This window comes from Papaver somniferum, chromosome 3 (assembly GCF_003573695.1).
Source record: "Papaver somniferum cultivar HN1 chromosome 3, ASM357369v1, whole genome shotgun sequence".
NCBI classification, from domain to species: Eukaryota; Viridiplantae; Streptophyta; class Magnoliopsida; order Ranunculales; family Papaveraceae; genus Papaver; species Papaver somniferum.
The window spans coordinates 33,976,876-34,000,498 of NC_039360.1; the positions used below are offsets into that span (position 1 = coordinate 33,976,876).

General features: G+C 35.6%; 1 protein-coding gene across 1 annotated transcript; it reads left to right on the forward strand.

The window, feature by feature from the left end:
* The first annotated feature begins 8,726 nt into the window (after positions 1-8,726).
* Positions 8,727-11,962, forward strand: LOC113355805 (non-specific phospholipase C4-like). The gene is made up of 4 exons (XM_026598751.1): positions 8,727-9,552; positions 10,617-11,026; positions 11,115-11,285; positions 11,414-11,962. Exons 1-4 carry the CDS (start codon positions 8,942-8,944, stop codon positions 11,737-11,739), a joined length of 1,518 nt encoding a protein of 505 aa, XP_026454536.1. The 5' UTR covers positions 8,727-8,941; the 3' UTR covers positions 11,740-11,962.
* The last annotated feature ends 11,661 nt before the right edge of the window (positions 11,963-23,623 follow it).

A 23,623-nucleotide genomic window follows, 5' to 3' on the forward strand; every position in this document is an offset into this window, starting at 1 on the left:
AGGGTTCGGTTGCTAGGGTGTTGAGCGGGTGTAGCGAGTTTTGATGAACAGCAAGTAAAGAGCGTTGGATGATCCCATATAGATTGAATCGAACGGCTACGATGGAGAGGTATGTGGCGACCGTTGGATTATGAGATACAACAAAATTGACGACACCAGATGGAGTTAGGTGTTGTAGTGTTAAGCGGAAGTATCGAGGTTTGATGCGCAGGCAAAGAAGCGACCGTAGGATCTAAATGTGATCTAATCCGAAGGCTTGGAATTTAGGTACTATGGTGTTTTGCAGGGACTTCAGATTTTGATGAACGATGAAGAAGCGACCATTGGATGATGAAATGGATCCGATCTAACGGCTGAGAATGGAGGCGGGTATGGATATAGAAAATGGGTTTGGGTAAGGGTTTTGGGCCTTGGGTATGCCAAGCCCATATCTTCTTTAAGAACAATTCTTCCTTCTTGAGCCCATTTCTACCCTTTTGGTCTTGTGCACAGCATTCTTCGCGGCTTCCTTGTGTAATTCCTCCCGGCTTTTCACTACTTTTCTGCTCTTTTCCGCTCTGCTATTCATCCAAACTTTATTTATTACCTAAAAATGCAAAATTAAGTAAGAAAAATATTTATTCTTGAAAACAATGAAAATACAGAATATGGGATAAAATGTAGAATTACTGCACAAAAGATGAGTTAAATGCCAACAAAAAGGGATAAATATATACATTATTTGGCACTCATCAAATACCCCCAAACCTGAATTTTACTTGTCCTCAAGTAAAACAAAACTAAGGAAATCCTAACTATACCACTGTCGCTGGTCTCTCGAATGCATTTAGCGTATGCACTAAGCCTTTTAAACCACTAAGTGTCCCTAGTGGACGAGTTGAAGTCTCATGAAGGTTTGCTTAGAACGTACCTACAAAGTTCTAGGTCAAAATATAAGCTCAGATTCCATCAAATGTGACATGTGCAAGTCAGTTAAGCTCACAGCAAAATGGAGATGTCAATCTAGCTATCAAGGCACAATCCTAGCACTGATAACAAAAAAAAGACATGTGATAAGAGTGTAAAGTGTATCTACACATGTGTAAAGAAAGATCTGAAGTTATGACTACTAATCACCAAGAGATAGTTTCTCAGGCTAAGAACCAAGGTCGAAATCTAGCTAGCTGTCCGGACTTTACGAGAATTGTGAATGAGTTGGAGGTATTTCACAATTACTCGCGTTGTACATCAATGGCATACACCCTTCCTTGCTTATTACAATAAAACACAAAAGATGACTCTTTACATGACTCTTATTTACATTGACCACTCTCTTTTATTTTTGGAACAAGAGAGGATGGAATTGAAAAATACTTGATTTTTTTTTTTTTTTTTACATAGAAACACTTTTGATACATATACAAAAGGAAACAAAAGATTACATGACACTTTGCAAGAGGTAGCCCTTTTTGATGCACCCAGTTAAATTCGATGGTTGTTTTTCTTAATGTAACCTCCACCTTCTATCCCAACCAACCAAAGAACAAGCTAGTCAAGTTTCGTTCAGTATTCTAAAGTGATTGGCAATTGTAACTTCCTATCAAACACCTTGAAGATCGAGGCCATACATGTATTGGTAGATCGTGCGCGTGCAAATTTCTTATCACTATGTGAATTGTGCTAGAATCAGGGTGCCTAAATATCTAGACTAAGACTCCTAATAAAAATACATATTTGCACAAGAGTCAACATTTCAAGGTAAATGAGCTCCATTTTTTATGTTTTTTTTTTTTTCATTTTTTAATTTTTTTTTTTCATTTTTCAATTTTTTTTCAAAAAGAAGAAGGAGTTCGTTTTCAATTATAGCATATTATCGTGGCATCTACTCTATACCCCCAAACCTAAACTAAACATTGTCCTCAATGTTTCAAAATATGGAAAGAATTAAAATGCAACATATGGAAAGGGACATGCTGAGTAGAGTAAAAGGAGAGAGAATACCCGATTTCGGCGAAAGCAGAATTAAAACTCCGTTATTCAAGGCAAAAATCCAACATATTTCAGCCGAGATCATATTGGATTAGCAAAATATATACAAAAGGAACAAAAGGGTTTTTAAGAAATTTTAACTACTGGATTATATACAAAAAAAATTCACCATACACCAAAAGTCTAAAGAGTTGAGGATCAACCCAAAAGACAAAGTGTAGAGGTTTCAACAGCTTCAAATAATAATAGGAAAGAAACGCAAGTGAAACTGTGAAACAAAATGAGCTACCCCCAAACCTGGATTTTACAGAAGATATAATTTTGAAAACAAAATCGCGCAGCTTCGGGGGTTCATCATGCAAAAGGTCTAGCTCGAAATGAACTGTGCTAGGGACGGGCAAACATGCTAATTCCAACTGTGGTTCCTCAGATGTATTATACTTAGAAGCAAAATAGTCCAAGAGGACTTGGGAAGCACACAGTTCCAAACCTAGGTTGGGGACTCTCAGAAAAGTCGGTTTGACAATATCGGTACAAACCAAATCTAGGTTGGATGGAAGGCCTTCAGATTGTGACTCATGTAGGAAGATAGGCACATCATTATTAATCACAGTAAAAAATGATCATGGGAAAGAAGCAAACATCAGTGGCAAAAGGATGCAAATTTACAATGGCAAAAGCAAACAGTACAAAGTATTATGAGAAGGTGACAGAACAATGAAACTAAACAAAGAACAATGGAACCAAGGCCTAAGCCAAGGGCAGGGGTGTGAAGAAGTAACAAAACAGTTAAGTTGCAAGTGACTGTGAAAACAGAATGTGGGTTAAGCTAAGGCTTTGAATCCACCCTTGTGTCCTAGCCAAACAATGTGATCCTAGGTTGAGTTGAAAATCCTATGCATACATCTAGAATGGGAGGAAAACTAATTTGCTCACTAGTTTTCCCCTAGCATTGACTGTCTTTTGACAGAACAATCAATCACAGGCACTATGAGCATCAATCTCTTCCCATTGCTCAATCAACACACTGCACTAAGGCTCTAACCTAGCATTCCACTATCTAACAGTGCACTACAGCTTCATCTGAGCCTCAGCAGTGAACTCAGAACATAATTAACATTACAATGGACTTAAACATGATCAAGTTTTAAACAGGAAATTAAACTAACTAACATGTGAGAAACAAAAATTGAAAGATGGAATTAAACAGCAAAGAACAAACATGAACAGAAATTGAAGAACCCTAAATATTAAATTGAAAATTAAAACTAAAATTAAACAGTGATTAACCCAAATTTGGGGGTATCTCGGCTAACCAAGAACACCCTTTAACATCCTACATCACTTCCCTTTTATAGCTTACAACAAAATACCTAATTTCACCAAAACCCTAAATTTGCAAACCCTAACTTTTGGGGAAAATCAAATTCGACATACCCATGTGTAAATTGGCTTCGACCCATGCTTCTTGATGTCCCTCTGATGCTCTTCTTGCTCCAATTGATGTACTGCAACCCTAGCTCGAGTTGTTTCATCAACTCCACACCTAGGTCAGAGAGATGTGGGTTTGAAAAAGCAACTAGGCTAGAGGGTTGGAGAAAGTGATGTTGTCGGGTGGTTGTGGTGGTGGTGTGGTTCGAGAAGAAGGTGTAGCTGGTGGAGGTGATGGAGTTGCAGAGCAGCTCTCTGTTGTTTGGGAAGAAGAGAGGAAGAACCCGATGGAGAAGAAGGGTCCGTTTGTTTTGGGGTAATAGGGTTCGGTTGCTAGGGTGTTGAGCGGGTGTAGAGAGTTTTGATGAACAGCAAGTAAAGAGCGTTGGATGATCCCATATAGATTGAATCGAACGGCTACGATGGAGAGGTATGTGGCGACCGTTGGATTATGAGATACAACAAAATTGACGACACCAGATGGAGTTAGGTGTTGTAGTGTTAAGCGGAAGTATCGAGGTTTGATGCGCAGGCAAAGAAGCGACCGTAGGATCTAAATGTGATCTAATCCGAAGGCTTGGAATTTAGGTACTATGGTGTTTTGCAGGGACTTCAGATTTTGATGAATCGATGAAGAAGCGACCATTGGATGATGAAATGGATCCGATCTAACGGCTGAGAATGGAGGCGGGTATGGATATAGAAAATGGGTTTGGGTAAGGGTTTTGGGCCTTGGGTATGCCAAGCCCATATCTTCTTTAAGAACAATTCTTCCTTCTTGAGCCCATTTCTACCCTTTTGGTCTTGTGCACAACATTCTTCGCGGCTTCCTTGTGTAATTCCTCCCGGCTTTTCACTACTTTTCTGCTCTTTTCCGCTCTGCTATTCATCCAAACTTTATTTATTACCTAAAAATGCAAAATTAAGTAAGAAAAATATTTATTCTTGAATACAATGAAAATACAGAATATGGGATAAAATGTAGAATTACTGCACAAAAAATGAGTTAAATGCCAACAAAAAGGGATAAATATATACATTATTTGGCACTCATCAAATACCCCCAAACCTGAATTTTACTTGTCCTCAAGTAAAACAAAACTAAGGAAATCCTACCTATACCACTGTCGCTGGTCTCTCGAATGCATTTAGCGTATGCACTAAGCCTTTTAAACCACTAAGTGTCCCTAGTGGACGAGTTGAAGTCTCGTGAAGGTTTGCTTAGAACGTACCTACAAAGTTCTAGGTCAAAATATAAGCTCAGATTCCATCAAATGTGACATGTGCAAGTCAGTTTAAGCTCACAGCAAAATGGAGATGTCAATCTAGCTATCAAAGGCACAATCCTAGCACTGATAACAAAAAAAGACATGTGATAAGAGTGTAAAGTGTATCTACACATGTGTAAAGAAAGATCTGAAGTTATGACTACTAGTCACCAAGAGATAGTTTCTCAGGCTAAGAACCAAGGTCGAAATCTAGCTAGCTGTCCGGACTTTACGAGAATTGTGAATGAGTTGGAGGTATTTCACAATTACTCGCGTTGTACATCAATGGAATGCACCCTTCCTTGCTTATTACAATAAAACACAAAAGATGACTCTTTACATGACTCTTATTTACACTGACTACTCTCTTTTTATTTTTGGAACAAGAGATGATGGAATTGATAAATACTTGATTTTTTTGTATTTTTCTGATATATTTTTTTTTTATTTTTTTATTTTTTAAGAAGAACTTGAAATTGATTTTTACATATGGTAGCTCTTTTGATACATAACAAAAAGAAACAAAAAATTACATGACACTTTGCAAGAGGTAGCCCTTTTTGATGCACCCAGTTAAATTCGATGGTTGTTTTTCTTAATGTAACCTCCACCTTCTATCCCAACCAACCAAAGAACAAGCTAGTCAAGTTTCGTTCAGTATTCTAAAGTGATTGGCAATCGTAACTTCCTATCAAACACCTTGATGATCGAGGCCATACATGTATTGGTAGATCGTGCGCGTGCAAATTTCTTATCACAATGTGAATTGTGCTAGAATCAGGGTGCCTAAATATCTAGACTAAGACTCCTAATAATTACATATTTGCACAAGAGTCAACATTTCAAGGTAAATGAGCTCCATTTTTATGATTTTTTAATTTTTTATTTTGATTTTTCAATTTTTTTTTTTTTTGGAATTTTTCAATTTTTTTGGAATTTTTCAATTTTTTCAAAAAGAAGAAGGAGTTCATTTTCAATTATGGCAAATTATCATGGTATCTACTCTATACCCCCAAACCTAAACTAAACATTGTCCTTAATGTTTCAAAATATGGAAAGAATTAAAATGCAACATATGGAAAGGGACATGCTGAGTAGAGTAAAAGGAGAGAGAATACCCGATTTCGGCGAAAGCAGAATTAAAACTCCGTTATTCAAGGCAAAAATCCAACATATTTCAGCCGAGATCATATTGGATTAGCAAAATATATACAAAATGAACAAAAGGGTTTTAAGAAATTGTATCTACTGGATTATATACAAAAATTCACCATACACTAACAATCTAAAGAGTTGAGGATCAACCCAAAAGAAAAAGTGTAGAGGTTTCAACAGCTTCACACAATAACAATATGATAGGCATGCAAGTGAAGCTGTGAAACAAAATGAGCTACCCCCAAACCTGGATTTTACAGAAGATATAATTTTGAAAACAAAATTGCGCAGTTTCGGGGGTTCATCATGCAAAAGGTCTAGCTCGAAATGAACTGTGCTAGGGACGGGCAAACATGCTAATTCCAACTGTGGTTCCTCAAATGTATTATACTTAGAAGCAAAATAGTCCAAAAGGACTTGGGAAGCACACAGTTCCAAACCTAGATTAGGGACTCTCAGAAAAGTTGGTTTGACAATATCGGTACAAACCAAATCTAGGTTGGATGGAAGGCCATCAGATTGTGACTCATGTAGGAGAATAGGTACGTCATTATCAATCAAATCAAAATCTCCTAAATCATCTACACATGTCACATCATGCTCACAATCATCAAACAAATTGGCAAGATCACAATCAGAGTCATTAACATCATCAACAAATTTATTCTCATGCATCGGCAAATCAGGAGAAATATCACAATGTGACCTAGGTAGAGAATCAGACACATCAAATATATTTTCATGCATATTAGCATTAGTGTCTACAGAAGATTCAACTATTCCTATGTCATGCTCATCTTCACAGAATAATTGTACGAATCCCATGTCAATATCAAAATCATATGAATTACAATGAGTATTAGAAAAAACAACATTCATGAAGGTCGAGGGCGAGAAGCCATATGTTATTGAACCAACAGGTTCCACAATATTTTCATGTTCTTCTAACATATCATCATAATCATCATAATCATTATCATGGTAGCATGCATATTGGTCCTCATTAACAGTGGTGGTGTCAGTAGTCGATTCATGTTCCTCTAAATTAGGTTCGTATTCAACATCATTTACATGAATGGGACTAGACACTTCATTAGGGACAACATACATTTCCTCATGAATTTCCTCCTTTTGTAGGTGAAGCAAAATATGATCTAAATATGCCTGAATTCGTGATGTAGATCTATCGAAGTTTTGCTCACTGAGTCTGAAAGTTTCTGTGGTGGAGTCTAAATTCATGGGAGTACAAAATTCTTCATGTTCAAATTGTGGTGATTGGTACATGTGTGCATAGTCATTAGGGTTTATAAAAGATTGATCGCAACCCTCAAAGGATTGATTATGGTCCCAATGACTACCATTCTCACAATTTATGGGCATTTCATACCTTGGATTTTCTCTAGATTGCCTAAAATTATGCAAAATATGACAATTCTCAACAGGGTGGTCTAAACTACCACATGCGGGACATGCATATATTTCAGGTTTCCTAAGAAAATTAGATGTGACAGATTCCTCATGTGATTGCATTTCTAAAGCTGTGATTCGAGCTTCTAATTGATCCTCAAGAGATGATTGTGTGAGTGAGGTATACTGATGCTGATTATGCTGGTTGTCCAGTAGAAAGGAAATCTACAACAGGATTTTGTACCTTTGTTGGAGGAAATCTAGTTACATGGAAGAGCAAGAAACAGAATGTTGTCTCCAGATCAAGTGCCGAGGCAGAATATCGAGCAATGGCATCTACTACTTGTGAGATTATTTGGCTCCGTTCCCTTTTAAGAGATTTTGGATTTGGTTCTTCTCAACCAGCAAAATTGTTTTGCGATAATCAAGCGGCAATTCATATAGCATCAAATCCGGTATTCCATGAAAGGACCAAGCACATTGAAGTAGACTGTCATTTTATACGTGAGAAATTGAGTGCCAAAATCATTTGCACTCCCTTTGTTCGCAGTGAGCAACAGTTAGCTGACATCTTCACGAAAGGATTACCAACTGCAAAGTTTCGTGAAATATTGGGCAAGTTGGGTTCAATTGATATTTTCGCACCAACTTGAGGGGGAGTGTTGGCGGAGAAGAGAATATTGAGGATATGATATGGTTATACGCTTTCCCTTGTGTGTTAAGAGTGTGCACACTGTCATTTACTGTGGGTGATATTCTTGCTCTGAATACGTTTTTTGTTTATGGCAAGAATATATCCTCAAGCTCCTATTTAGTGCCGGAACTTCCATTGTATTTTCATATCACTGTAATATGATTGCTTCTCTTCTCCTGTGGATGTAAGCTATGAGCTGAACCACGTAATTCCTGTGTTCTCCGCTGTGTGTTCATATTTTTTATCTTCCGCCTTATCTTCCATACAATCTCATCTAGGCACAAGCATATCTTCCCGTACTTAACAAGAAACAAAGAGGCGCTCCATTGGAACTTTTCCACATACATCTTTCACAGCCGAAGTCATCACATAGATCACTTCTGACACTTCGAGACAGCCGAAAAAAGACCACGTAAACAAATGACAAAGGAAGGTGCTTATGGAAATTGTACTTCAGATTTTGCTATCCCATGTATGGTACTGGTACAAGACTACAAGTTATGACGTGTGCCGGTGTGTGCATTAAATAAAAACGTGTTCAATTATAATAATTACCAAATGACTAAACTGTCAGTCTCATACTCCATCATCATGCACATAGGCAACAGACTCATAGTTGGATTTCGTCAAGCATTATTATAAAACAGGAAAATGATGAAAAATATATGCGAGCTACTCGAGTGTTATTCGCCACTTTAGACGCGGCGTGATCTGGTTCGTGTGGTCTCCACTTTAAGCATTCCCCATTTTTATAATCCAGGATTTTAGTTCTGAATCATATTGGATCGCAACAGCATCTTTGTGCAAGTCGTGTGCAAATGGCGTGGCGCGCCTATCAGATGGATAAAACAATGTTTACATTTTTGTCAGTTTTTGTCAGTTTGATGTACAAATAAACACCAGTTTTTGCCTTCATCTTACTTTCCCTTCAAGTATCAAACCAAGAAGTCTACTTTTCTTACCTATATAAATCCCACATGATCACAACTTCGAAAGGAAAACCAAGTACCAAAAAAAGATGTCGACTTTTCCAATCAACACGATAGTAGTATTAGTTCAAGAGAATCGTTCATTTGATCACATGTTAGGATGGATGAAAACACTTAAACCAGAAATTAATGGAGTAACCGGGACAGAATTCAATTACATTTCAGCAAATGATGCAACTTCAGAGAAGTTATATTTCGGCAACAAATCGGAACATGTAGACCCAGACCCTGGTCACTCAATCCAAGACATATACGAGCAAGTTTTTGGTATGCAATGGGAAGCATCAACAGCTTCGAAAGATAATGTTCCGGAAATGAAAGGGTTTGCTCAAAATGCAGAAAGATTAACAAAAGGCATGTCGAGTACAGTTATGAATGGGTTTCAACCGGATTCTGTACCTATTTACAAGGAACTGGTTTCTGAATTTGCAGTCTTTGATCGCTGGTTTGCTTCTGTTCCGGCTTCCACTCAACCGAACCGATTGTTCGTTCATTCAGCCACTTCGAATGGTGCAGAGAGAAACGATACAGTGAAATTGATCCTGGGGTTTCCTCAGAAAACAATTTTTGAATCACTGGATGAAGCAGGACTGTCGTTTGGAATTTACTATCAGAATCCGCCTTCTACTCTTTTTTACAGGTAAGAAATCTGCAGGTTCTTATGCATTCCCTCTTATCATTTGGGTTCTAAATTATCTGCTTCCGTAAATTTATTCAAGTTAATATTATTACAAGGAAACGACTCATGCTATCACAAACATGCGCGCACAATGAACGCGAACTTTTTTTTTTGATCGATAAATATATGTATATATATAATATTTTTAAAGAAGGCTAAGTACAAATCTGCAAAAGAAGAACAGCCACCAGGCAAGAAAAAATACAAAATAAATCAAGAGAACACCCACGAAAAGGGAAAAGAAAAAACTAAAGAGGTTCAAACCATACCAAGGGATGAACGCGAACTTTGTAGATACGCACGTACGCTGTCGCTGTGTTGTTATGCACTCGTTTGCTCCATAGCACCTTTTGAGTTTCGAAATAATTTACTAACAAATATTTACTTGAATGTATCAGAAATAAAGAACATCCATTTACGCTAAGCTCGAAATGTTGCTTTCAGTGTAGATAGTATTGCATATTTTATTACGCAAGCATTTAATATGCTTAGGTAGAGAAGCATGACCTTTGGATGCTCACCTCATTACCCAATGTTGCGTATTCCATTATATGCTATGGAGAGTAGTATGCCAATGCATGCAGAGCTGTAAGAATTGATGCAAGTCAAAGAATACAAGAGACTATACGCCTTAGCTAGCCCTTTGGATATTTCCTGTTAAATGAAACTAATGTCAAATTCTATATAATTTGCCAAAAAGGTCATTAGACTCAAACCCAAAATGTACTTACGCCGAATTTTGAAAAAAAATTGTCCAATTAAATAGACCGAATACTATTTCGAAAATGAATATTTCCACGTATACCCATATTTATGGTACATAAATAATTACGTTATTAATAAGACAAGGGGTAAAACATAAAAGAACATTAAAAATTATGAATCCAATGTATTTTTCTCAATCTAAGAAAAATGACTCCCTCATGCTATATACGTGGTACGGAGAGGGAGTATTATTTTGTGGATTAAGGTTCGCTTTTCTGATTTCTATATATAAAACGTGCAATAACATATGATGCATACAGGAACCTGAGAAAATTGAAATACCTTGGCAAGTTTCATCCATTTGATTTAGATTTCAAGAAACATTGTGAAAAGGGGACGCTGCCAAACTACACGGTGATTGAACAACGTTTTTTCGATCTGAAATTATTTCCGGGCAACGATGATCATCCTTCTCATGACGTCGCAGAGGGTCAAAAATTAGTTAAACATGTTTACGAGACCCTCAGAGCAAGTCCACAATGGGAGAAGATGTTGTTTATCATAACGTACGACGAACATGGTGGATTTTATGATCATGTCCCAACTCCTACTGTTGGAGTTCCTAGTCCAGATGGACTAGTAGGTCCTGACCCTTATAAGTTTCAGTTCGATCGACTTGGTGTTCGTGTTCCAACTATCATGATTTCTCCTTGGATTGAACGCGGAATTGGTATGTATATCTTCAAAATTCTTTCACCTACATGACTTATTCTATGTATAATTGACTAGTAAAAAATGTGAGTTTTTCTCCCTTTCAGTTGTGCATAAACCATCAGGGCCAGATCCGACATCAGAGTTTGAACATTCATCAATTCCAGCAACAGTTAAGAAAATCTTCAATTTAAATGAGTTTCTGACAAAGCGTGATGCATGGGCTGGTACTTTTGAATCTGTCCTTTCTAGAAGTACTCCAAGAACTGATTGCCCAGGTAACACTGTACATTGTTGTTATTTGTGCATTCATTTTACTTTGTCTTGTCTTGAGCACATTGTACCTATAACTGAGTCACAAGCACAGATTGATGTTTATGACTAACAAAATGTATGTTCATTTTAGTGACATTGCCGGATCCACAAAAGACACGACCACGTGAAGCAGATGAGAATGGAAAGCTCAGTGAATTTCAAGAGGAACTTGTACAGATGGCTGCGACATTGAATGGGGATTGTTACAAGGACACATATCCAGACAAACTAGTAAAAAACATGACTTGTGCAGAAGGTTGCAAGTATGTTGAAGATGCTTTTAAAAAATTTCGCGAAAATTGCGAGAATGCAAAGAAGAATGGAACTGATGATTCTGAAATTGTGTTACCATTTGGCCAGCAAAATGTAGAACTGGCTGAAAAGAGGATTGCTTGCCTTGCTTGCAACATTATCTAAATGATATAAATCTATTTTACTTTTTTTTTTTCTTAATCTTTTGTGTAATAAACTTGTGTTTGTGCAAGTCCTTCCTCACAATTTATGGAACTGATGATTCTGAAATTGTGTGGAACCTAATTTATTCATAATAAATTAAGTCTTGGAAAAACAAGTTGGACCCTTCATTTTTGGGAACTTTTGGGAAAATGTGTATTACTTAGATACTATTTTGCAAGATGCACAGGGAGTAAGTGAATCGAATATTATGTGGATTTTCATAGAATTCTTATTTGAGTGCCTCTTCTGATTTCTTGTAGATACGAATTCAATGAATTTCTAAAGAGATTTTGTGATTTATTGACATACAGAAAGGTAATGGCTATCATATACAAAATATCAAATCGGTTATTCTCGGCTAACCATGTTGAACATAGTCTTTATGCACGGTATGGTTGTGGTTCCACTTAACAAGAGTGAAAACGCGGGGTACAACAACTACATCCAACTATTTCGTCCGGCAATCTGTATGCACTATGCTCCAATATAATTCTGAGAGCACCAAGTTACTGAGTCTCAATTAGGATATACATTAATGAGTTTTATCTCTTTTTTAACACAATCAATAAATCAAATAGATAGAAACACGTGAACTTGATTGTTATGAGAATAACTCGGATGGTATCAAAGACCAATGATCGAGTGTCAATCAAGTCTTATCCAAAAAACAAGGTCGGGTTTATCAATTATGATTGAACTACACACAACCCATGATATTTCAATTATATAACAAAAATATAATGCGGAAAAGAAATAACACATACACCCGAAATTTTGTTAACTAGGAAACCGCAAATGCAGAAAAACCGCCGAGACCTAGTCCAGACTTGAACACCACATTGTATTAAGCCGCTACACACACTATCCTACTACAAGTTAACTTCGGGATGGAATGTAGTTGAGCCCTAACCAAGTCTCACACCGATTAAGGTACAGTCACGTTCCTTACACCTCTTGAATCTCGCAAGACCCTGTGCACTTGATTCCCCTAGATGACGTCCTTTACAGCCTAGAAGTTGTTACAACCCAAAGTCGAAGACTTATACACAAATTTGTCTCCCACAGATAAGTCTATTCTATTTGTTGTTTTCGTCTTAAGATAAAGATCAAGGTGAAAACACAACTAGTAATCCGGTCTTATACTCCCGAAGAGTAGCCTAGAAATATTAGTCACCTCAAAATAACCCAACTGATTAACAGAAAAAATTATTGGGGAATCACAAGAGTCTGAGACGAAGGAACTGTTATGATTACGTTTTATATCTTACCTATCAGAGATAAATCTCGAGAAAATCTTAGAGAAGATTAAACTCAATACGATAGAAAAAGTAGGATCATGATACACAACTAGAAAGAAAATAGTTGGACCTGGCTTCGCGAATCCCAAATGAAATCTTCAAGCCATTAACCCTAGAATGGTTTTCAGAAGAACTGTAAACCTAGGTTAATGGAAAATCGACTCTAATTTTCAACTAGGACACACGAGAGTGTCGGATTAGGTTTCCATATTCTAGAATTCTCCCTTATATAGTCTTTCAAATCAAGGTTGCTTACAATCAAAGCTAAGATATCTTAGTAGCAAAAACCAATTAATATTCACCGTTAGATGAATTCCTGATTTAAGATTCAAGCTAAGTCTGCTTAGAAAATAAGCAAACATTCTCCACCGTCATATGGTATTAGCTTGATAAACACAAATGAAATATGCCTATATTTAGATGTGGGTGAACCGTACCTAAACGTGTATAACAAGTTGGCTCAATAATAGTTAACTGAAGTTAGCCATATGAACAATTTTATCTTAGCCATATTCATCTAACACTTCTAGGTCAAATATGATAATCAATCAATTATGATAGATAATCAAATGAATCTAAATGTGCTTTAAGAGATTTGTTCAAATTTTCACTATCTCATAGAAATAACCATGAACAATTTGAAGTACTTATACAAGAATCAATTCATGAACATAATGCGACGGTCAAAGCAAGTTCGCATACGTTAATTCATTAAAGTTGTAAGGAATTTAGTTTGCAAACGAACATGTGTTCGTGAGTATGAATTTTCATACTTACTGATTTTAGAACCTATCCACTGTGTTTGTAAACTGAGTATGCGAACCATAGTTCAAGACCTTTCCTAGTCTTGCCGTTCGCAAACCCTGTTGGAAAACCACAGTTCCGGACCTTTCACAGGTAAACCCATTCGCAAACTCAGTTCGCGAACAATAGTTCCGAACCTGAACTAGCTATTCACAGTTCGCATAATAGATGCACATACTGTGTTATATCCATACATTGGGCATAGTTCTTAAACTCCCATTCAATCGTTGAAACATCCTTAGAAGACAACAATGTTAATCTCACACATACCACTAGCTTCAAGCAATTTTTAAGTTATTGATTGATCAATACGAAAATTCCCAAGTTAACATCAAATGATTGTCTCACACAAATCATGTAAGATGTTCAAGGTAATGTTCACATGATCATCTTGACTCAATATTTAGTTTCCAACAAATAAATTGTTTACAACTAAACTTGTCAAGTATATGATGAAGCTTTCTAAGCTTTAAACTTGTATTTCAAGAAATATATAAACGAGATAAACTCGGATCGAGATTTCAAAATGTATATAACACAAAGTTTATATAACTATACAACTTAGTCTCATTAGCAGATAGAACTGAATAGACTTATGAGTTATAGATAAGTTTTAGTCTCCACATACCTTTTGTCGACGAAGTTCCTCCAAGGTCTTCAATAGATCTTCTTCTTCAGTTGGTGAACACCGTGAAGCCTAAAGCTCAACTACACACTTCTATCCTAATCTGATACATAGCTATAAGTAGACTAGAAATAAAGTATATAGTTTTGATCAACTAAAAATTGAAAAACAAGTTTGAGATAGCAACGCTTGCGAGTTCGACCGAGCAGTGCTCTAACATCTCCCCCTTTGTCAATTTTAATGACAAAACTATCAATACATCTGCAATATATAAAACCAATAATATTAAATACTTCAAGTTCATCTTCCAAAAACTTAGAATTTAAATAAATAAATCTAAAGACATTGCAAGATTAAAAACGTTGGAAATAGCTATGTGTAATCACAATATTTTCTATGCCAAACCCTAGTTATCCTTCTTAAACATAAGAATAAATTCTCAAAAACAAGTTTCCTAAACATTAAGATTTTTGAAGAATTATTTATCGTCTTCGAACTTCTTATCGTTAATAGACATTGGAACATAAGGTTCATGTAGAAAGGAGTCAATTTCAACAAACCCTCTTGAATGTTGTCGAACCATGGCCTTTTGAATCTCCAGAGATCTTAGAATGATAATATTTATTTCTTGAATCTCCATCCTGATTTGCTTTAACTCTTCAAGAACAACAAAAGACTTTTGAAGATATGAGTTATTAGCTCTTGGTTTCTTCGTATTATTCCTTTTTCTTTTCAAAGTTGAATTAGAGGAACGGAATTTCTCTTTTTCCTTCATGATTGATGACTTAACAATCAAACAAACATATTTACCATCAGAAGAAATAGTGCTTGGAGTCTCCATAATTTTGATATATGGGTTTGTGAAAACACAAATAAAACAACTCTACAAGCAACCTTTTGATGAAAAAGATTTTCAGAGAAGGAATACAACTGCAGGATTACCGAACCTATATACAATGCAAGTAGGGTTCACATACAATCAACAAAAATAACCCTAAGGAGGGCAGCAAGGATGCCGATTTTAACCTTTTATTCATACAGGGTAAAATATTTTCAATACCATTACTTAAAAAGGAAAGGTATTCAAGATACAAACTAGATTAGTTTTTGACCCTAGAGCCGGTTGTGCACAATTCTTATCTCTTTTCAATATACAGGCACATGAGACAAGATGCACTAACAACACATTTAGACTGTGTTGGGGTGAACAATAATTTATTCACCACAAGGTTCCTTCATAGAATTACCAACAACCCTATTTATAGGTCGTTTAGACCTAGTTCTTTTCTGATTGATATGAGAAATAACTTGGATGGTACCAAAGTCCAATACCCAAGTGTCAATCAAGTTCTATCCAACAAACAAGGTCGAATTTATCAACTGATTGAACTACACACAAACTGTGATATTTTAATTATATAAAAATATAATGCGGAAAAGAAATAACACGGACACCAGAAATTTTGTTAACGAGGAAACCGCAAATGCTGAAAAACCCCGGGACCTAGTCCATATTGAACACCACACTGTATTAATCCGCTACATACACTAGCATACTACAAGTTAACTTCGGACTGGAATGTAGTTGAGCCTTAACCAAGTCTCACACCGATTAAGGCACAGTCGCGTTTCTTACGCCTTTAGAAGCATGCCGGATTCTACGCACTTGATTACCTTAGATGATATCACCCAAAACTAAGAGTTGCTACGACCCAAATTCGAAAACTTATAAACAAATTTATCTCCCACATATATGTATATTATTTATTCTGTTTTTGTTTCGTATTTCGATACGAAAATCAAGGTGAATAGGAACCAACTAATAATTCGGTTTTATACTCCCGAAGAGCGGCCTAGAAATATTAGTCACCTCACAATAACCCAATTGATTAATAGGAAAAGTTATTGCGGAATCACAAGAGTCTAAGATGAACAACTTTTGTGATTATGTTTTATATCTTACCTATCGGAGATAAATCTCGATTAAATCTTAGAGAAGATAAAACTCAATAAGATAGAACAGGTAAGATCAGAATACACAACTACAAAGAAAATAGTTGGATCTGGCTTCACGAATCCAATGAAGTCTTCAAGTCGTTAACCTAAAAATGGTTTTGGAAAAACCTAGGTTAAAGGAGAATCGACTCTAGTTTGCAACTAGAAACACACAATGCTTTAGAGTAATGAAGCACGACACTCATCTTACAAAGTCTTTCTTTAGTAAAACATGATTGAGACCATCTGTTTTACTCAGATACAAATGTTGAATAACTCATTCTTCAAAGAAATAAAGTGTTGTTAGTGAACATATATCCATACAGAATGCGGACCATTCAAGTGATTTATGGCTCTGGTGGATGATTCGTCATATTGAATCAGTTAATGCTCACAACAAACGATGCTTTTAATTTTTATAGAATTCCTAGCACATATTACACAATGCAAAGGCTCACCACCCTTGTTAATGCTAGAGAATTTACATCAAAAGGATTTGATGAATATTGCATGTTTAATAGGATCAATATAGAGCATCTTATACCCAATGGTATCGCATAGGATACCATCAAAGGTTACAGATGGTGTCTAAGGAATAGGTTATCCGTACCAACCTACCTTTTATTGCTTTGGGGATATGCAATATTACACGCATCTTTACTTAATTCGTTTTAGACCCCAATATTAGTCAATCTTTTCTGTATACCAGTTGGTAACTGGATTTAAGCCTGACATTCGTGTTCTTACGTATTTTTGGTTGCACTATATATGTGCCATTACGACTCCACATCGTACTATGATGGGTCTTCAAAACTGTTAAGTAGTTATGTTGGAAATGAGTTCCCAACAATTATCCGCATTTTAAACCTTTTGGCAGAAGATCTCTTACCGCTAGATTTGCGGGTTATCACTTTAATGAGACAGTCTTCCCGTCGTTAGTGGGAGATAAGAAAAAGTATTTTCTAAGGGAACGACAGGAATTGTCGTGGTGTGTTCCCACTATGTCTCATATTGATTCTTTTACTCCATAAATGTAAATGTGAAGTGACAAAGAATAATTCATTTTCAGAATATACACTGATGTCGCTAACGTGATGAGATCACACATACCAGTTGCAAACCTACCTGCGCAAGGTTACGAATCCTCAATAAGGGATATACACCATAGACTAAGGTGTTGCAACTACACTTAGTGGAAGTGTGTTTGAGGCCGTGGCTTCATAAAGGAAGTTGGAGAGAATACTTGGTTCGATTAATCCTCACCTAGAAAGGAAGTAGGTGAGTAAGGCACAACTTATTTATATCACCAGAAATCATCTCATAAGATTGTCTTTGAATATGTCCATGAATCAAACTGGAGGTTCCAGAGAACAATGGAATCCCAAGTGGATTATGAGAATGCTCACGAGTCAATGGAAAGATCATGCGAACATATTGATGATTAATTTCATATACACTTGCTTAAGAAAATAGAGCAAGATAAGATCGAACCAAGCTCCTTGTTACTTAATGTCAACGAAGAGCATATTTGTCCTATACAATCCAGGTAGAACTTGGTTCTTTGAAAAATATGAAGGTATTTGGTGTGGTAGTGCTAAACAACTAAGTGTAAAGCCTATTGGACATACATGATTAACTTTTCATAAAGCATAATGAGAAGAAAGCAGTATTAAAGGATAAAGACTCGCCTTGTGGCGTGAGTTTTCTCACAAATCCCTAGAATTGTTCTCTTGTAATGAACGTTATAGCGTTATGCTACTTAGTTAGCTTGGTAATTTCAAAAGGACTTGAAATGCAACATATGTATGTGGTTGTTATGTATCTCTTAAAGAATCAAGAGATATCAGATATTTACAAAAGTACTTGATAGACTTTTGTTTCCAAAATCAAGTGACTCTAAACCACAAAGTGCGTTTACAGTTAGATATAACACTCACTTATAGATTGAAGCAATCATGCTGATGTGGTATACCCGTCTAAGTGACTATTTGATTTAGAGGGGATAGAAAAGTAAGGTATTTTTTCTTGCGCATTCAAAAGAAAGTTCATGATTTGGAATTGTAGCTATCTATGTCGATGGTACGGACATGATGGGTACTCTTGATGTAATAAAAGACCTTAAAAGCTATTTGAAATCCTAATTTGAGATGAAAAGTATGGGGAAAGCTCGACCGACTACTGAGCTTGTAGTATATTATTCCACCAGTTTGCATATGTCTAAAGTTGTCAGGAAATTTAACAAATACATGCATCCTGATAGCACTCCCATGATTAGTCGAGGTTCAAATGTAAGTGATTGACCATTTCGTCTAAAGGAAGATGACGAAGATGTGTAGGGAGATAAAATTCCCATATCTAAATAGATGCATTGTTGTACTTAGTATAATAATGTACTCGATTAAATTTTAAATCCTCGGGGAACTTGTTAGCTAGATATAGCTCGGTGCCAAAGCAACGTCATTGAAATGGTATAGTGAATGTTATCATGTACTTAAAAGTCACCATTGACATAAATGTGTTCTATCCCTGCAAAGACATCAAAAGGAATGCTAATGAAAGTGAAATCCAAAAAGTTGTTGATTATAAAGGAACAGAGGGAGATATGGTAGAGTATTTTCTAGGTCATTACTGATATTCAGTTTCGAAAAGTACATGACTAAAGGAACAGTCTGGAACAACTCTAAAAGTAATCAGGGGGAGATGCCGACATCAGGGGGAGGATCCAAGGATATGATGTCGACATAATTTACTTCGAAATTGAAGCTTTGTCATGCTCTTTTTCCATTCGGTTGAGAATAGTTTTTCCCAAAGGGTTTTGTTACTCGACAAGGTTTTTAGCGAGACGACACTAAAAGCATCAAGTTTGTTGAACGTTGAAGACATAAATATTGCGTTTGATATTATTGAAAGTATCTGAATCAAAGAAATGAAACACGCAACGTAACTTCGATAATCAACAACATGGTCCTATAAACATTCAAGTCACCAAAGTAAAGTGTAATAAAATCCTTTTGACTGCAGTAGACTAATGAAAATTGTCTGACATCAGGGGGGGCATCTAATGGTGTGTGGAACTATTTTCCTTCACCAAGGTTAGTTTTTCCTACAGGGTTTTGTTACTCGGAAATGTTTTTAATGAGACAACAACAAAACACCGGGAAGTAATTTCCTAGCTAAGGTTATTGTCTTTCCAACGAGAATTTTCTGCATTAGAAGCTGTGAAGAAACTAGTCAACTTCAATCGAGCAAAGTGATCATCAGGAACGGATCAACTTTACTTTCATCTGTCACGTTGTATTCTTTTCCCTTCGTCAAGGCTTTGTCCCACTGGGTTTTCCTTGTCAAGGTTTTAATGAGGCAACATATTCGAGTCCAACTATCTTCTAAGTTTGCTTAATATTGTATTCTTTTTCTTTAGTTCAGGTTTTGTCCCTCTTGGGTTAGCCTAACGAAGTTTTAACGAGACAATTAACTTAGAATCGTTGATCTTTGAAGATCGTATTGCATGTGATGAACTACATGTTAAAGTACGAGACAACATGTGAAGTACTACATGTTATGAGTTGTACCAAGGTTTTATCCCACGGGGTTTTTCCTTGTCAGAGTTTTAGTAAGGCAATTGATTTCGACACAATAGTCATAAAGGAGAGAACTACATGAAGATCAACATTCGAAGCCTATATGTGAAGCACTGCATATGAAGTTTTATTGAACCATACAAAGGGGGAGTGTTAAAGGGTCCATGCTCATGGATGTGCGGTCTAAAACAGAAGTCTTTTGGTTTTCCCCTCTCCATGTATATAAAGGATAATATATCCATGTAACTTAGAGAACTCTTATGAATGTAATCCTTTTCTTTCCCCTAGTTCTCTTTCTCTAATATTTTACTACAAAATGCTACACTATTCTTTGTATTTTTTTCATCTTCCCAGCTAAATTAAAAATCACTCAAGATAAAGGGGAGACACAAATGTTTTATTTTCTAACTGCTCCATCCTTTTTGTTTGGAAAAAGTTTAGTTAATTATAGAATCATCAGATAAGAATCTAAAAAACTCTTATTACAGTTTAAAACTTGCATTGGTTGATCATTGCTCCTTCAAGAGTTTTTTTTCTTTTTTCTTTTTCTTTCTAGCATATGTCCAATTTGCTGCCAAAGATTTTGACACCATTACCACACTAGGAATATGATGAACTGAATCCAAAATCCCTACATCACATGATATAGATTAACTCAATATCCTTATTTAAGAGTTGCCCAGATCTCAAATAATCCTTTTCCTTTTGAAAAATCCTCTTTATCATCCTCTTGGGTTGTGGTGGTACATTTCTTCTGTAACCGAAGTTCAAATATCGGTTTGAGTTCTAATATAATTTGTGGTACCCACTAGACAACATTGGTTTCAATTGGAGTTGAACAAACAACTTCAATAAATGTAAATCCCATATAACTTTAGATGTTTGATTCATAGTTAAAACGCGTCAGAACTTTCTGTTTGATTCCTTGCGTTCAATTAACGTGTTGGGTCTTCATTATATTTTGATGGTATTAATTCGTTGGTATACTGTATTTAGGGATGGTCATGGGGAATGTATGCCAATCCCAGTCAATTCCCCCGTAAAAAACATATCTACACCCTCCTTATTACCCATAAAAAAATTTGGCGGAAAGGGTGTAGAAAATACCTGTATGAGCCGGGATTTCTATAGGTTACGCATAATGTTAAGTTATAAAATGATAACTTAAAAACAATGCATTTAAAATTTAGAATTTATATATTCATCTTAAAAGAACAATAAAGAAAATAAGTGATCCTTAAATGACTATCATTCTTTCACATATTAAACACTCAACTAAAACCTTCGTTTACGTTATCCATATCATCATCATCTGCTTGATTATTTTCTTTAAAAGTTCCACACTCAGATTTTGATCCATATGCTAAAAAATAAAAAAGTGTGTCATTCATATATAAGGGAGTATTAAATACAAAAAATATTTCATAAAAGTGATATTCATTTTATCATATCCCATAGCCAATCTTGAACACACATCAAGGCTGAAAATGAGATGATACCAAGTACACCATCAAATTTTTCATTCGGAAATCTGTATGGAAAAAACCTAATAAAGTTGCAAATAGATCTAAATCATATATATATATTAAGTTTTTCTATCATATATATTAAGTTTTTCTATTATCTCTTCCACAATCAATATGTTTAGACTGATAAGTCCGTTAACCTGATTGTGTAGAATAGTTCTTGGATGATTTCACAAATTAATATCCAATATCAATTTAGTCGTGTCCAAATCAAGAGGATACGAATTCTGACAAGTATGAAACTTGTAATCTATCTTTCAAAATACGAATTCAACAAGAACAAGTCTTTTTATTTGTCACAATTATTAAGGACTTAACTACCTAGATTAAATATGTATTACTCGTGTTATTCCTACTATAAAGATAAAACAATATAATGCAGGAAAACACACAAAAGACACCAGAAGTTCTGTTAACGAGGAAAACTACACCTGCATAAAAACCCCGGGACCTCGTCAGACTCTGAACACCAAACTATATTAAGTTTCTATGGAAACTAGCCTACTTTCATACTTCGGACTAGAATGTAGTTGAAACCGGATTAACCCTTTGGGAAGTTGTCAGCCAAGCAAAATTATTTTTGATTTTTCTACTTCAAAAATATAAATTGAGTATATCAATAAGAACAAATTCGATCCACAGGGAGATATGGTTTGTCAATTTATATTGATTACTTTTTAAACTGGGGGGGTTTTGTTTGTGATTATATCTAAATAATAACAAAGCAAGTAAATTAAATAGGAATATTAGAGACAAAGAGTACTAGTTAGAGTTTTCGTCTTGTTAGAGCATTGCTTGGTTGAACCCACCAAGCATTGGTATGTCAAGGTTGGTTGTTATATTCTATTATCAAAACTCATAAGTCGCTTGATTACATTACTAGAGTCAACTTCGTTAGGTTACGACAGCAACAACATCTCCACCAGCTCATTTTCGTTATCATCTTTAGAAACCCAACAAAATTGATGGCATCAACATCCACCATCAAAATCACTTCAATCAATCACCGCCACCGCTTCAATTTAACTCACTTAGTGTCGAGATTAAACAACCACTAGCCACATAACCAACCTCATATCTCAATTTCCATTTATTCTTCAATAGAAGAAAACCCTAATTCTTGTTCTTCTTTACAATAAAAACCAAATTCCTTAAGAACCCTGATTTAGGAAAATACCAAAATAAACATTCATAAACCTAGCTAATTTATCAATTCAACTTCAAAGAAACATGTATAAACTAAATTAGCACAAGCCCATCATCTCAGATTGGGGATTTTTAAACAATAATTTACACATTTGATGAATCACTCATCAAACAATGAATACGAAATCACAATAACTGAGATTTTCTCTATTTCTTAGATATGCTGACATATGCTAAGAAATATGATTTTGAAATTTAGAAGCTGGTTGATGTAAGTATTAAACGTCCTGATGAGAAATTAAGGCTGAGATTTGAGTTCCTTCTCTGTTTTTTATTCCCCGTAATAGATGGGAATGATGTTCTAATGAAGAGATATTTAAGCTTATGAGTTTTGTGAAAAAAAATAAGGTTGAAGAAATTTTTGATGAATACTATCAATTGAATCTGAGGAAGATATTTGAAATCTATATGAACAACAACAGTAGAAGAGAGGAACAGGTAGGCTTCTTTATTGGTGAGTAATTTGAGAATTTTTGATAAGAAACATTAAAGGGTATGATAGGGTAAGTATGTAAAGTGCGACAGATTTCTTGACCAAGTCATCCAAAAATGACCGAACATGTGGGTCAATACAGGTAGGACAACCTAGTGGCATTTTAATTAATATTGAAAAAACGCTGGCACTTTTCTATATTGGAAAGCTAAAGTGGGGCAGTTTCTTAAGATACTCCTTATTCCTTTCTTTTTACTCAAATATGTATTGCAGATTATTGTTTTCGATATCTCACTATTTCTTCGCGCAACCAGATCCTTAAATCATATATGAAACATGATTATCACTCTCATATACAGGCTTGCATTCAATTATGATCT

Bases quoted from the DNA above. Each gene is read 5' to 3' on its own strand.
- LOC113355805 (XM_026598751.1), top strand. From the start codon at position 8,942: ATGTCGACTTTTCCAATCAACACGATAGTAGTATTAGTTCAAGAGAAT. The intron at 9,553-10,616 runs GTAAGAAATCTG...TGATGCATACAG, and splicing joins CCTTCTACTCTTTTTTACAG to GAACCTGAGAAAATTGAAAT. The intron at 11,286-11,413 runs GTAACACTGTAC...TGTTCATTTTAG, and splicing joins TCCAAGAACTGATTGCCCAG to TGACATTGCCGGATCCACAA.